Below are 13840 nucleotides of genomic sequence, written 5' to 3'. Positions count from 1 at the left end.
TAACTTTTCCTTTGAACGTCTTCTTATTTTCAATTAACCCAACCTCCCTAATTTGGATGTCGTCCAATCCGATAAGGATCCAGGACTTGCACATGTTTCACCCATACGTAGATGTAGATCTTTTCAAAGGACTGCTTCAATGAGTGCGAAGGGACCCTGATTAGCCGCAGCAATCTCTATCATCAGAGAAACTTTTTGCAAAGCCCTTTTGCAAATTTGACTTGCACGGAGTGACCCGATTTTGTATACTGAGGTTCTCGGACTTCACAACAGTTCCCATAACCGAACACATCTTGCCAAGATGCACAGGCAGCTACGCTTGGATACCTCCGTTGGAGACAGTCAGCGATATTCCTTCATTGAGACGCCACTTGAAATGCATGCTTCTGGATTACGAAATGGTCAACAGCAGCAAGAACCACTGCCGTCGCAATCAATAGCAGGATCCAAGTCTGATCCTCTACCCGCACAGGCTGCAGCAGAGCAAGGACAACCAAAACGCCTACCACCATTGAATGAGAAGGCGCAGTATGTGCGGCAAGAAATGATGTCTCCTGGTCACCCAGGAGGGCCGAATTCTGAAGAGCACCCTGCCATCTCTGCCCCCTTTGCCGACGTGGTGCCTCAGCCGGTCCAGCAACACGATGCAGTTGTGCCGGACTACTCGTATGCGGTGCCGCCTCCAAACTCCCCAGGACCACTTCCGGCCAAGACCTATCCAGAAACCCCAGCGCAAGTAACCCGGTTACAAACTATGGCTATTGTACCGGACACGAATCCCCTGCAGTCTCCACAAGTACCCTACTTTCCTGGACCACCGAAGGCCTCAGGGACATCCTACACGCCATTGGCAGACGAAGTTGCAGCCTACCATCGGCCAGGCCAGGTATCGCACCCTAATCAACAGATAATAGGTGGAACATGGAGTCATGGCATGTGCGATTGTTCAAACGTTTGGACCTGTTGCCTTGGCATCGTGTTCCCTTGTGTATTATATGGGAAGACGCAGTATCGTCTTTCACAGATATCAAGGAAAGAAGACCCGACAAACTTGTTAGGTCATGAAACATGTAATGGGTCATGTACAGCGATGGCTCTCTTATGTGGCTGTCAATGTGAGCATTACTATCCCGTGGTCTCGGCACTGGGTGTTGACAGTTTCTATAGGGCTCATGGCGACAATCCAACATAGACGAATCCGCAAAGCGTATGGTATCCGAGGAGACATTGCATCAGATTGTGTTAGAGCGACCTGTTGTACATGCTGCACTCTCATACAGGATGAAAAAGAAATCAAGACACGTGAGGAAGAGCGTGCGAATGCAGCCAGGGCTACAGGAGCAATCCTTGTATCGCCGTATTTGGCTCCCCCGCAGATGACATACGGTCCTTTGTCAAGATAAGTGAGATAATCTTTGATATCGCAATTATCGTGAGGCGTGGACGAGATGTTAACGCTCTGACTCGGGTATAAACGGCGGTCTCCGTCGAGACACATCGCCTATTTGCATTTATGAACATTCACCATCTTCGCTATATACCCAGCACACTTTACTAAAATTAATTTTTTGTTTTATACAAAACTTCAAGCCGGATTTGACGTCAATGATTCATAACAATTCACTTGCATACAGCGGTTAGTTCGCTTCGGTGTGACGCTGGGCCCTTAAAATTCGAGAGTCTGGCATTTTTGTGTATATACAACTCTCAGACAGCCTGTATATAGAGAATGGAAGACGCAATGTAGATTGAACTCTTAGGAAAGATTGAAAGTTTCAAAGAAACTCAGTTCTTGAAATGCGGGCAGAACGTGATCGGCTGATCATCTACGCCTTTGTTAGGCGGTGACGCCAACGACTGAAATCTGGACCGTAGTGGCGGATCCTTATGGCGCTCAGCGGTACGGAGTTAATCGCATAGAAAATGTACCACTATCCGACTCCGACCCTCGCTTGCATCTATCCCAGCCAGTTACTGCTTCAACAATTTTTATCGCTTCGTTCGATTTATCTGCATATACGGCTTTGATTGTATCGGTGTACTCGACTCTTTTGGTCCTCGCCGTCGCGCCTTTTCTGTCACTTTCCGTTCCGATCTTCGGCATCTAGTCACCAACTTCTCGGTTGAACACGCGGGACCAATGGAGGTTTGAGAGCTATTTTGAACGCTTCCTCGGCTGGGAATGGTGAGGATAACTCGGATGGTTCTGTGGCATATATGAGTGACTACAACCGCGTGGTCTATCTGCTCAGATTGATCGTTCGACCATGGGGGATGACGTTCGTCTAGCCCCTCGCCAGATATGGGCACAGCCGACGACGTCTCTACGAAGACTTACCACCCCGGATGTACTCCATTCGTGCTCCCCAGTGAAGGTATGCTGCAAATGAAGATGTGATTCTACGCGATGTCACTTCCGGGCAAGAATTTGGTTGCCTGCGCTGTCGGGTCTCGAAATCGGGCTAACATGACTGCCTGTGACCTTTTCTAGGTTACATTTATCTCAATCTCTCCTACTCGATAGCTCTATCAGAAAATGCAGTTTTCGAGCCAGTCTGCACGAGTACAGCGACCGCATCCAGAGGTCCATCACCAATGCTCGATACCCGTGACCCCTTTTACGCTTCGGTGACTCCGCAATTATATGCTATCGGCTGCGCAACTGTAGTTAGCTACCTTCTCGTTATTATTCTTCTTATAACACCACGCACGTTTTATGTTGGTGGTCCTGGTGGTGGGGCCAACTTCCTAGGTCGCCATGGCATGATCAGTGGCTCCTATAGCGGTAATTCCTCGGTGGTGGGAGTTGGCGGCCGGCCATGGCTGCAGAAAGTGGCTGCGCTACTTGTTGCTATATCGTTGACAATTGCGACTGCTGATTCATTCAAGGTGGCCGAGGACCAGTATATACACGGCTACTCTGATGCCGATGCGCTTGCCTCGCAGGTCATCGACGGCATGGAAATCCGCGTTATCAGAGTTATATCGAGCACTTTTCTCTGGCTTGCCCAGGTTCAAACCCTGATTCGACTCTTCCCTCGACATAAAGAGAAGGTTATGATTAAATGGGCTGGTTTCGCCTTGATTGTGTTGGACACGATTTTCAGTATTTTAGATAAATTCCTGGTTCAGAGCAACACTACACGACCTCGATTATATGAAGATGCAATACCCGCGCTCAGTTATCTTTTCGAGCTTGCACTTAATTTGCTTTATGCGGCATGGGTCATTTTCTACTCGCTATCCAAACATCGGTTCGCGTTCTTTCACCCAAAGATGAGGAACATCTGCCTAGTGGCCCTTTTATCCTTATGTGCGGTTCTAATACCAGTTGTGTTTTTCGTTTTGGACATCGCAAAACCTGAAGTCGCTGGCTGGGGTACATACATCAGGTGGGTTGGATCAGCGGCGGCTAGTGTTGTGGTTTGGGAATGGGTAGAACGCATTGAAGCTTTAGAACGAGATGAAAGGAAAGATGGTATTCTCGGCAGGGAAATTTTCGATGGTGATGAAATGCTTGAAGTGACTCCTTCTGAAGAGGTCGACTGGCCTCGCCAGAACACTAGAAACGATAGAGGAGGAGGCACAGGCACATCTTCGGGATGGGGAGGAATGATGGGGCTGGCTCAGCGCCCATTGCGCACTCGAGTCGGTCATCCTGGGGGCCGTAACCGGCAAACTCGTGCTGACGCACAAAACTCTGCCATTCCCAATGACCCCCGCCACCGGGGAACAGCCCGGCCTACTCCGCCACCCGCTGCTGCCACACCTGTCAGCCGGGCGGACACTACGAGCGCTGCCAGTACTGTGTACAATGTACATTATCATCCTGTCTCTAGCCCTACACCGCCAGTCGCCATGCCGCATATGGAGGAAGAAAATGAACCCGACGACTATGGCGATGTGGCCACCAAGGAATTGGATACCGCTGTGGAGGAGCATCGATCAAATTCGGCTCGTGAGCACAGCTCAGCGGAGCATACCAGGGAAGAGTCGCCCCAGATCATCAACGTGGACGACCGATGGCGTACTATACTCAACCCCTTCAGGCGCAGGCGTGCGTCTCTACCTAGGGAAGTTGCTTCAGCACAAGCAGAGGAGCAGGATGACCCTAGTAGAGATGGAGATGAGTTGTACCACAGGGAGACCAGCGAGCAGGATTCGTCGCGACCCGTGGTCAATCGTTTATTCGCGCTCAACCGCAAACCCAGGCCCGGCTCTGGACGACAAGGTTCTGATACCCCGTTGCCGGTAACGGTTATCCCCGCAAGGCGTCGAGGCCAGCACACGTGGTCGCCTGAGTGGTTCACGGAGTCCAGTCTTCTTGAACCATCCCCGGGTCAGCAGCCCCGGCCAAGTCGCGCTGACTTGCCAGTAAGGGTGATACAACCACAGGCTCGCACAGCCGCACCTTGGGCAACGCCTAACGAAGGAGAATTTGGCTATGGCAATTATGAGTTACGTTATGACCCCGAAGCGGCAGCGCTCGTGGGACCTGATGAAGCTCAATCTCATCCTCAGTCGACCGATAACGCTCGTTATGATACATATGTCGACCCCGAAAGACATTCCGTTGCTGAAAGGCATCGCCAAACTCAAGAACTAGATCAATCTGCGCCCGAGCAGCTACAACCACCACAACATCATCAGCCGACCAATTCACTGACTGACAGTCAGGCCACCCTTGAAAATTCTAGACCTCAGTGAGAATCCGAGGCTCATGTTCCTAGGAACACACTTCTTTGGCGAACCGCGTATTTGTCGGTCCCAGTTAGACGATGCATGATGACCTTAATCGTCGAATTTCTTTGTCTTTACATTAACCTTTGATATATGCTTGATTTAGCGGGAGTATCGCTGGATGTATCTACCGGGATGCTTACTTTTCTTGATCTTCTTCTTTCTTGTATTCTTCTTTTTCACTTTATCGGGACTGGCACAGGGATCACTGGCTTGGGGGTCATATGCGGGAAGTGGGAAGGGTCTATGGTCCACACACTGCGTTCCGAAGGTTTGAGCAAGGTTCTAATGCAGTGGCGAAAGGGGGTTTTGGTGCACAAAAGATACCCATGGGATTTACGTATCAAGATAATTCACTGTAGTTACTACCATTATATAAGCTGTACATACTAATATGAATTCATTTGATTGGATTGACACAGCCTCTCCGTAGAGTCGGGTCGAAATACTTGCAAGACTAAATCTAGCTTGGCGAGGGGTTTAGTACTTTATCACTAAGTTTAAATATCAGATTGACTTCTTGATTTGCTCAAGCCGCGTCGTATCGCTTTTAAGCTACACAGATTCTCGTATAAGTTATTGAGGCGGGCCACTAGGTAGTAAGTTGTCACTAGTCACTGGCTGCCAGGTGACGTGGAGACTGTGCCTAAACTTCCTTCCAACATACAGATAGAAATAGATATCGGGAGGTCCTTGAGGAAAACGGATCGAATCCCTGAAGCTCTCCAAACCAATCTAAAGATATTTGGCCAAGAATAACAGGGATCCTGCGATCGAGGGGAAGCAATTTTCGGGAGGTAATCGGGGTCTCTTCGTGGAATCTGGTCTTTGTGCTGATCGGCGCGGGTTAGCTTCAGGAGGAAACCCCAAGAGAAAAAATAAGGCTCTCCACTCACATTTCTCCGCCTCCGCCCATTGCCGTCATCGATCGATGCCTTACGCTGTACAACGCAGTGCACTCGCCCTCCTAATCCAAATCACTCGCTAGTCGATGCAGCGACATCATCGCCTCTGGGCGTCGCACTATGGCGGCTGTCAATCGGAATATGTTTGACGCCAGCGTTACAACAGATCGGCCGCGCGGAGCGTCGTTGATGGTTCTACCGTTGAATCTGATCGCGCTCATTATCTCCCACGTATGTTTAACTTGATCCATCTGCGAAATACGCAAGCGATCAAGCTAACTTAGAGCTCCTAATTCCTACAGTTGGAAGATCCCGGCGACCTTGCTCGCCTGTGTCGAACATGTCGAGTCCTCAACTACATGACGCTCCCGCAGCTGTACAAGAGCATTACCCTGACGTCCTACGATAGGATCCGATACCGTGGGGATCAGCCAGAAGGGATGGGAAGCGCAAGCCCCTTCTCAATGGGTCTTAACGCCATTATCACCCGTCCGTACGCATCGCTAGTTCGGTCGCTGACGCTCCGAGGAAACTGGCGGGAGTCAGAGCTGGAAGAGCATGCGCGCATTGGTCGGGTGACAGATTCCTCCATGATGCTGAATATTGTGGTTCGGGCGGCCATCGACAAGATGAAGGAGTTGGAAAGCTTCAGCTGGGAGCTCAATACCAAGATGCTGGAAACTGTCTACCTCGGACTGGCGCAACAACCTAAGCTGACATCGCTGACTATACGATTTCCCTCGAGCCGTCACCCTCGACCGACGATTGTCATACCCGCAATGCCTCATCTACGGCGCTTGAAAATCACCGATATTGACCCTCTTTGCTACCCAGACGACATTTCAACTCTCCTTTGGAAGTGTAAGAAGTTGCAAGAACTCAATATGCACTGGTCACCTCGAATGAGAGAAGAGCAAGAGCCTAGCGTTATGGTCCATGACTACTTCCGCAAATGCATATCAGCAAAGCAGCCTCTTCGAGTCAAGAAGATAGGGCTTCAGAACTTGTACGCTCTTCATACCGAAGAGTTCAATCTTGCGTTCGATCAGACCTTGGTCGAAGATGTCACCATCCTTACGGATACCAAATCAGACGACTACAACTTCATGAATACGTTTGTTGACAGCACCTGGCCGATTGCCCCTCCTCATGTCGTCAGGATCAAGGGCATTAGACAGGATCGTTTCAATAGGAGGCATGCGGACTTTCTAGGAAATTTCACTGGACTAGAAAGACTGTATTTCGTCAATGCAACACCCAATCCAAACGACATGAGATCACCTAGACACTTGGAGTACCCGGCCCCCACGCCACCCTTTGTGGACCATAATCACAACAATCCAGGCAGTGCTCCAGCCTATACTCCCGAAAATACACCTTCCTGTTCTCCCGGATTGCAGGCCAGCATCCGTGATGCCTACCTCAATAATATAATTATAAACCACGCTGCAACTCTACGGCATCTCTTGCTCCCTTCCTACTGGCCGCTCTCATCAAATACGATTGCCCGTATTGTTCACTCTAGCCCGCAACTTGAGCAGCTTGCTTTTGCAACAGAATTCTCCAGCATGGAGACGCTAGGGCTATTACTCCCATTCCTCCGTAACCTGGTTGCTGTACGCCTTCTAGTTCCGACCGGTGCTACGTCGTCGTCGCCGCAGACTCCACGGCCACCGAAAGCGAGCTTGGGGCTCTTATCATCACGTTCAGCGGAAGAGGTATTTACATCCGCGCTATCTCTTGCAGATATCGTGGAAGCCGACGACGACATCCTAATTGAAAAGTTCTCTGAATCGCTAGCGGATCCACAGGTATTCAGTCAGCTGAGGTTTTTCGGTTTCGGCTGGAAAGCATTCGAGCTTTTGGACTACTATACAATTCCCGCTGTCCCTCCCCCTGAGCGTACTGTTGAATCGCAATCACAGTCACCAGCAGATCTAGTGGGCGAGGAGGTCAATGGATGTCGAGAGCCTTACCAGAATGGATTGTCACAGAGGGACGACGGAACAGCCGCCTCTTGTATCTTGACTCCAGCCCCGGCTTCCCAAACCCCGCCCACCGGGCCAGCACCGAGGACAAGCCAGGCTCCGTCGTTGCTAGGCAAACGAAGGCGGGAACATGACCTGAACCTAGGAGCACCACCCAAGAAGGGAATGTCGCGTGAAACCCCCATAGATATATCGGAACTCAACCTTGTCTGCCAACACCGATCATGAATAACAACCGTGTATGGAGACGTCGGGTGCGACGAGTGGACTGGGACATAGTAAAACGCTACGAGATATGGGGCCTGGACACGCAAGAATTATGATCACTGTCTGTATCGTCACAGACAACCATTTCGAACTGCACATATATGCTTTGGGGTTCCAGGATGGGAGGGGCGTTAGTTGTTTTCGTTCGCCCCCGGTTTTTATATGGGATGGGGTGAGTACTGGTATCATATTGTTCATACGGGGTCCGATTGCACAAATTTTGCAGGTTGTTCTTGTGCATAAGTCAAGGCTATATACAACGCTACATATTCTGGTCTGCGGAGCATAGTCGGTGTTGGGTACACGGCTATCTCTTGCCCGGGTTTCCTGCTACTGTCTGTCCAGGTTCTCGATTTCAATTTTTCACCTTTTTAAGATATCCCTGTTGCGTACATTTATTGTACACTTGAGAACATAACTCCACTATTACGATTAAATCTATGGATGTGTGAAATCCATTCTGAAACTAACAGATATTGAGGCTATACAGCTATATTTCTAAATATAATTCCTAGCGTGAGAGTGACGATGCAAATTTAATTAGATTCCACTCCAATTTCAGGACAATATAAAGTTCCTATACTAGTGATTTCGCGGTCTCAGGCTGTTCTGGTAGAACAGGTGGTCAATGTGAATTTTTGGGAAATACAACTGTAAAATTGGGGCCAAAAGACCACTTTCATTTCCATCTTTAATAGTAATAAAATTCAAATCTATTTTGAGATATTATATTTCATCTAATCTATATAGATTTTCCACATTCAGATACGATTTTAGTTTCAAAACTCAACACTGGCGGGTTCGGGTTTCGGCCAGGTCCAGTGAGTGGCATGCCATGGCCTAAAACGGAGAAAAGCAACCATGCAATCTTCATCCAATTCTCGATGCCTCGCGCTGAATAACAGCCATGTACAGAATACGACGCGGAATTTTTTTTTTAAAAAAAAGCCACGCTAACCCCAAAATCCATATCCAGGAATATCTCTTTGACTAGTCGTGGTATGCTCCTAATATCACAGTAACTCCTTTGTCTAATGCTATCCGCCCTTAGGAGAGCCTATCCAGTACGAGCAACTTTTCGAATACACGAACGGACGATTTCTGGTCAATAAGAAGCACGAACTGTCAAAGCGATATGCCAAATTTAATCTCGACGCTCTCTGCACCGTAGTTTCGTCTCTGCCCTCTGTGTCTTCACCTATATCCAAAATTGATAAATTGGAGGGTGGCTTCAACAAAGCATTGTTGATGACAGCTGAAAATGGAAACGCGGTTATTACGAAGATACCATGTCCTAGCGTTGTGCCTGCGGAGTATAGCACTGCATCTGAAGCGGCTTCCTTGGAATATGGTAGGGGTCTTCTTGTGGTTTCTTTCGAGTTTCCACTGCTAATTCAGATGGGTTTCGATAGTAAGGTCTCATACCTCTGTTCCGGTTTCCAAAGTCCTTGCATGGAACTCTGATTCTTCGAATCCCGTCGGGTCGGAGTACATTGTGATGGAGAAGGTAAACGGTAGACAGTTGGTTGATGTATATGGGGTGAGATGAACCAGCTGCAACAGTTCAAGCTGATTCAAAATCTGGTTCGGCTGGAGAGTCAGTTGGCTTCGATAAGAGTTTCCTGGTTATGGAAATCTGTATTTCCGTCATTCAGCTAAACTCAGAAGTCAAATCATCCCCATAAGTGATGATTATTGTATTGGCCCTGCCTATAATGCGTCGTGGTTTCCACAGTTTGGCAACCAAGATTATGCTGGCCCATGTTTGTCATATCTGAGCCTTCTGTATCGCTGGCCTCGGGCTAACATTGGCATCCGCATAGGGGGCGAGTCTTTCTGACCTGTGTCTTGCGCTGGCTAATCGAGGCCTTACGCATGCGCAACACTCGACTCTCGTTCCTCGTGGACCCCATTTCGGTGGTCGCGTCGAACATATCTACATCTTGGGAAACTGCTATGAAGATCATACCGAAGCTAGTGAGCTATAGTAGCATTCAGCGCTTCTCCAGACCAACCCTGTGGCATGGGGACCTTCGTTTGGGCAATATATTTGTTTGCAACAAGGGACCCTACGAGAATCGTTGGCATAATAGATTGGCAATTTGTGTCAATCATGCCTGCGTTCATGCAAGTCCAATGGCCATCCTTTATTAGCCCTCCTGAAAATTACGAAATTGGGATTGTCAAGCCGGACCTACCACCAAACTTTGACGAAATGGACTCGGACGAGAAAGCTTATGCGATAACGGAGAGAGATCGAGCTTTGCTATCAAAATGCTACGAAGCAACACTTGCTAAGAATCACCTTGAGTCATACTTGGCTTTAACTCAAGTCGACTCAGTCGCACGACAATCACTCTCCTTGACTCAAAACACATGGAAGCACGGGATAATCCCACTCCGTGATTCTCTAGTCCAGATCTCCGAGAATTGGCGCCAAATAGGTCTCTCCGGACCTTGTCCGTACCAGATTACAGGGGAAGACGTATCAGGACACAGGCTTGAGCTTTCTCGGTATAAGGATTGGCACAAGCTTAAAGCATACACGCAGGAGTTATTGCATTCACATGATGACGGCTGGGTACCGCCCCATCTTGACTTTAACAAAGTGCAGGCGAGACACAGTGAACTGTTTCAACTTTATATTCGGAAAGAATCTGAGGAGGTATCAGAAGAAGAAGCAAAGAAGCTTTGGTTTTATATTGACAGAGTGTGACAAGGTAGACTTTCATAGGTGGAAAGCGTGGAAAGAGGGATAATGATGGCCGCGTTAGTGTAAAACTGAACTCGGCTGCCGGTATAAGGGCATCTTTGTTGATATTGATATTTCCAGAGGCTGAATTGGCATGGCCTGTGTTCTTCTTCACCCACGTTTGGAGTGATTCATTGGAAGCTTTATAGTGTGGCTGATCACCGGCTAGGTATAGATATACTCGGCTGCTCATTTTCGCCTCCGGGAAAGATAGTAAGAAGAAGTGCTTCTGAATGAAATATTACGCCTGTATGGCTTTTTATACCGGGAGACATATTTTAGGGGAATGTTCTTGGCCTGCGCTTGTTATTATTTTATTTACTTTTTTATACTTCTTTTTGGAAGGAAGCTTTACGTGTATTCCGTTTTACTTTTTATTTATTTCAGTAGCAGAACTTCAAAATCGAAACCCCACGGAATGATTTGTTCCATGAAGACAAATTTGATTTCGTTAAAGACTATAATCGTAAGGTACGTTAACTCAACATTGGATGACGGTGTGTCGCAGACCGGGGACGAAGACTTGGAAAACGACCGGAGAATACCAATCGTCTTCTTTCATCACCCAGACTGATTTAAGCAGACAACAAAGACACCACCGTACTCCACAAAGAATCATAAGCCATGTACGTGTCGAGGTTGCTCATGTAGGTGTGGCTGGAGATACTGCGCAGCTGCGTAATCAAGGTCGAAAGGTCGGTATCGGACGGGATGCCGTAAACCATGGTAGCGAAACGGCTCAGATCGAGTCCCTTGACCTTCTCGAATTCGTTGGCGGAGTAAGCGGACTGGAACTCGCTGTATGCAGACTCGAAGATGACCGTAGAATCGGGGATGTCCAGGTAGGATGCATCGGGCACTGCGCCGGGGTTTGTGACAATCTATATATACCGGTCAGTGAATGAATATGCTATTATTGCAAGGGGTTCAGCGTACGTAGTTGTTAGGGCCCAGTCCGGTGCTTTGTCTGATGGTCGAAGCCAGGTTCGTGTAGTAGGTAACGGTCTCGGCGCTGTAATCCGTGGCGGCTTCGTCGAGGAAGATGCCATGCACGGCGAAGGAGGACTTTCCGCTGGCAGATGGCCAGGAGGCGTAGGTCTGGATGTCCTGTTCGACTTCCGAGATGTCTCGAGTTCCCTTCTGAGTGCTCACATAGCCGAGGACGAGTGCATTGCTGTAGGAGGCCAGTCTGGGAACTGCCGAAAGGAAGTTCGTGTCAGAGGCAGTGTTTGAGCCGGGTCCATTATCGGGATTGATGATGATGGTGAACTGGACATCGGGATTGGCAAGGATCCTGTTCGGTTAGTTTCCCTGATATTGGCTTTGTGGGAGATCGACTTACAGTTCTTCCAAGGGTGTCCATGCGCCGGCTGACGGATACAGATAGTATGGGATCATGACCTTTGCCTTTGAAGTGCTGCTACCTGACGAAGAGGCAGAGGCAGAGGTAGACACAGAGGTAGATGCAGATGCAGTCGCAGACGCAGAGGAAACCTCGACGATAGAGGTAACGGTAGGAACAGAGGCAGAAACAGATGTAGATGTAGATGCAGATGCAAACTCAGACTCAGAATCAGACTCAGACTCAGGCGAGGAAACCTCGATGACAGGGGTCAAGGTGGAGCTGGAGCTGGAAGTAGCTGCAGGAGCATCGGAAGTGATGATAACCGTGGGAGCGACGATGTTCTGCACTGTTGAAGTAGCATCGACATTTACAGTCACAGTCACCGTCGTCGTTACAGATGTCGTGGCGGCTGCACAGGCACCAACTGACAGAGCAGAATCATGGGAGCCTCCAGGGCTATGTTGGATACGTTGGCTATGTCGGTGACGATACGGAATATGCGTAGCATGCACATGCTGGGACAAAAGCGATATGCAACCCAATGCACCCACAAGGGCAGTTGAGGGATTGTTGAAGAGCATATTGAGAACTGAAAGATTCAAGGAATGACTAGAGCTAGAAAAAAAGGAATGAAGGAATGAAGGAACGACTGGTTGTCTATCGAAGAAACCAACACTTGCCAGAAGTTGTTGGAATGAAGGTCAAGAAAGAAATCATCAGCATACAAAAGAGAAGTCGATTCAGTCGGATCTGACTAGTTTAAGCGAGTCGATCTGACCTTTCCTGATCCAGACAAGATGATACAGTTTGTGATCCTGAGTCCCACTTTTTTATATTGTACCAGATCCAGGCAACTTAGTATTAAATTAAATTCAAGATCGAGATATGTGGAATATTATTTCTTGGAATTGTATTATTATTGTTTTCTCCTTTGAAATTAGAAAAGTGTCTTTTCCTTTAGAATTTTTTCTATCTAGTTAACCAAACCATAGTGTATAGAGTATCGGTCCTAAGATTTCGTATGAATATTACTTGGAAGTTGACGTGATCACAAACTGTCTGAATTAGGAAAGGTTTAGGGTGATTCGCTTATTTAGTCAGGTCCGGCTCATACTAGGTAGCGAATCACGGTAGTTCCCCCTAATACCGGGCGGATATGCCGGGCTTCCATTTAGTGTCTAGATCTAGCTCTAGATCCTCAATGGTTCTTGAGCCATGCAGGCGATAACTGAGTCCACTGTTCCCAAGACTAGGGTTTTTGAAAGATGTGTCCAGCTGCTCCAGTCCCCCCATCGCCACCAACAACGGAGGCTATTAATTTGGGACTCAGCGGGCTTGACGATAGGTAGTGAAACCCGGATTTTGAGTGTTGCATCCCATGAGCGACGTTTGTCTGCCGGTGAGGACCGTAGGAATTGGAAGAGCGTTTTCCCAAGCGATCGACATACCCTGCGCTGGAACGTCCACCAGAGGTTTCGGAAGCTTTTAGAATAAGATTGGCCACGGCAGGGATTTCGAGGTTGTGATGGATCATGGAACCACCCAGGCCAGGAGTTCTTGGGCCTTCATAGTAAGCGCTAAGGCACTTGTGCAGTGTAGTTGGATGAGAGTGTATTACTATAGGCTGCCTCTCGAAATTAGGGAGTAGTAGGCTGAAACGGGGTGCTACGCCGTAAGTGTCTGTCTTGTCAAGTTCTCGATTTCGGTTTCTTCGGGCGCCTTTTAAATATCCCTGGTATATATTTGAGAAACCCCCCGCCCCGGTTTACAATCCACAATTCACTCTTAACTTATATATCCTTCTACGTATCTTCAAAAATAAAAAATAAAAGGTCACGATAGC

At 48.3% G+C, this 13840-nt stretch overlaps 4 protein-coding genes across 4 annotated transcripts; 3 read left to right on the top strand and 1 right to left on the bottom strand.

Annotated features, from left to right (window-relative positions):
* Positions 1–301: 301 nt before the first annotated feature.
* ANOM_011576 (DUF614 domain protein) lies at positions 302–1380 on the top strand (the record flags this gene model as incomplete). The annotated part of the gene is made up of 2 exons (XM_015556832.1): positions 302–886; positions 1168–1380. 2 exons carry the CDS (start codon positions 302–304, stop codon positions 1378–1380), a joined length of 798 nt encoding a protein of 265 aa, XP_015401401.1.
* A 704-nt stretch (positions 1381–2084) lies between these two features.
* On the top strand, positions 2085–4707 carry ANOM_011575 (pH signal transduction protein PalH; the record flags this gene model as incomplete). The annotated part of the gene is made up of 2 exons (XM_015556831.1): positions 2085–2375; positions 2492–4707. Exons 1-2 carry the CDS (start codon positions 2303–2305, stop codon positions 4705–4707), a joined length of 2289 nt encoding a protein of 762 aa, XP_015401399.1. The 5' UTR covers positions 2085–2302.
* A 1058-nt stretch (positions 4708–5765) lies between these two features.
* On the top strand, positions 5766–7861 carry ANOM_011574 (uncharacterized protein; the record flags this gene model as incomplete). The annotated part of the gene is made up of 2 exons (XM_015556830.1): positions 5766–5876; positions 5948–7861. The coding sequence occupies 2 exons, from the start codon at positions 5766–5768 to the stop codon at positions 7859–7861; spliced, it is 2025 nt and encodes a 674-aa protein (XP_015401400.1).
* A 3366-nt stretch (positions 7862–11227) lies between these two features.
* ANOM_011573 (spherulation-specific family 4 protein) lies at positions 11228–12578 on the bottom strand (the record flags this gene model as incomplete). The annotated part of the gene is made up of 3 exons (XM_015556829.1): positions 11228–11533; positions 11589–11946; positions 11995–12578. The coding sequence occupies 3 exons, from the start codon at positions 12576–12578 to the stop codon at positions 11228–11230; spliced, it is 1248 nt and encodes a 415-aa protein (XP_015401398.1).
* Between the last annotated feature and the right edge of the window lie 1262 nt (positions 12579–13840).

The sequence above is a fragment of the Aspergillus nomiae genome, assembly GCF_001204775.2.
Source record: "Aspergillus nomiae NRRL 13137 chromosome Unknown contig00598, whole genome shotgun sequence".
Taxonomy (NCBI): Eukaryota; Fungi; Ascomycota; class Eurotiomycetes; order Eurotiales; family Aspergillaceae; genus Aspergillus; species Aspergillus nomiae.
The sequence above is the reverse complement of the archived record's forward strand: the minus strand, read 5'-3'. Positions and strand labels throughout refer to the sequence as shown.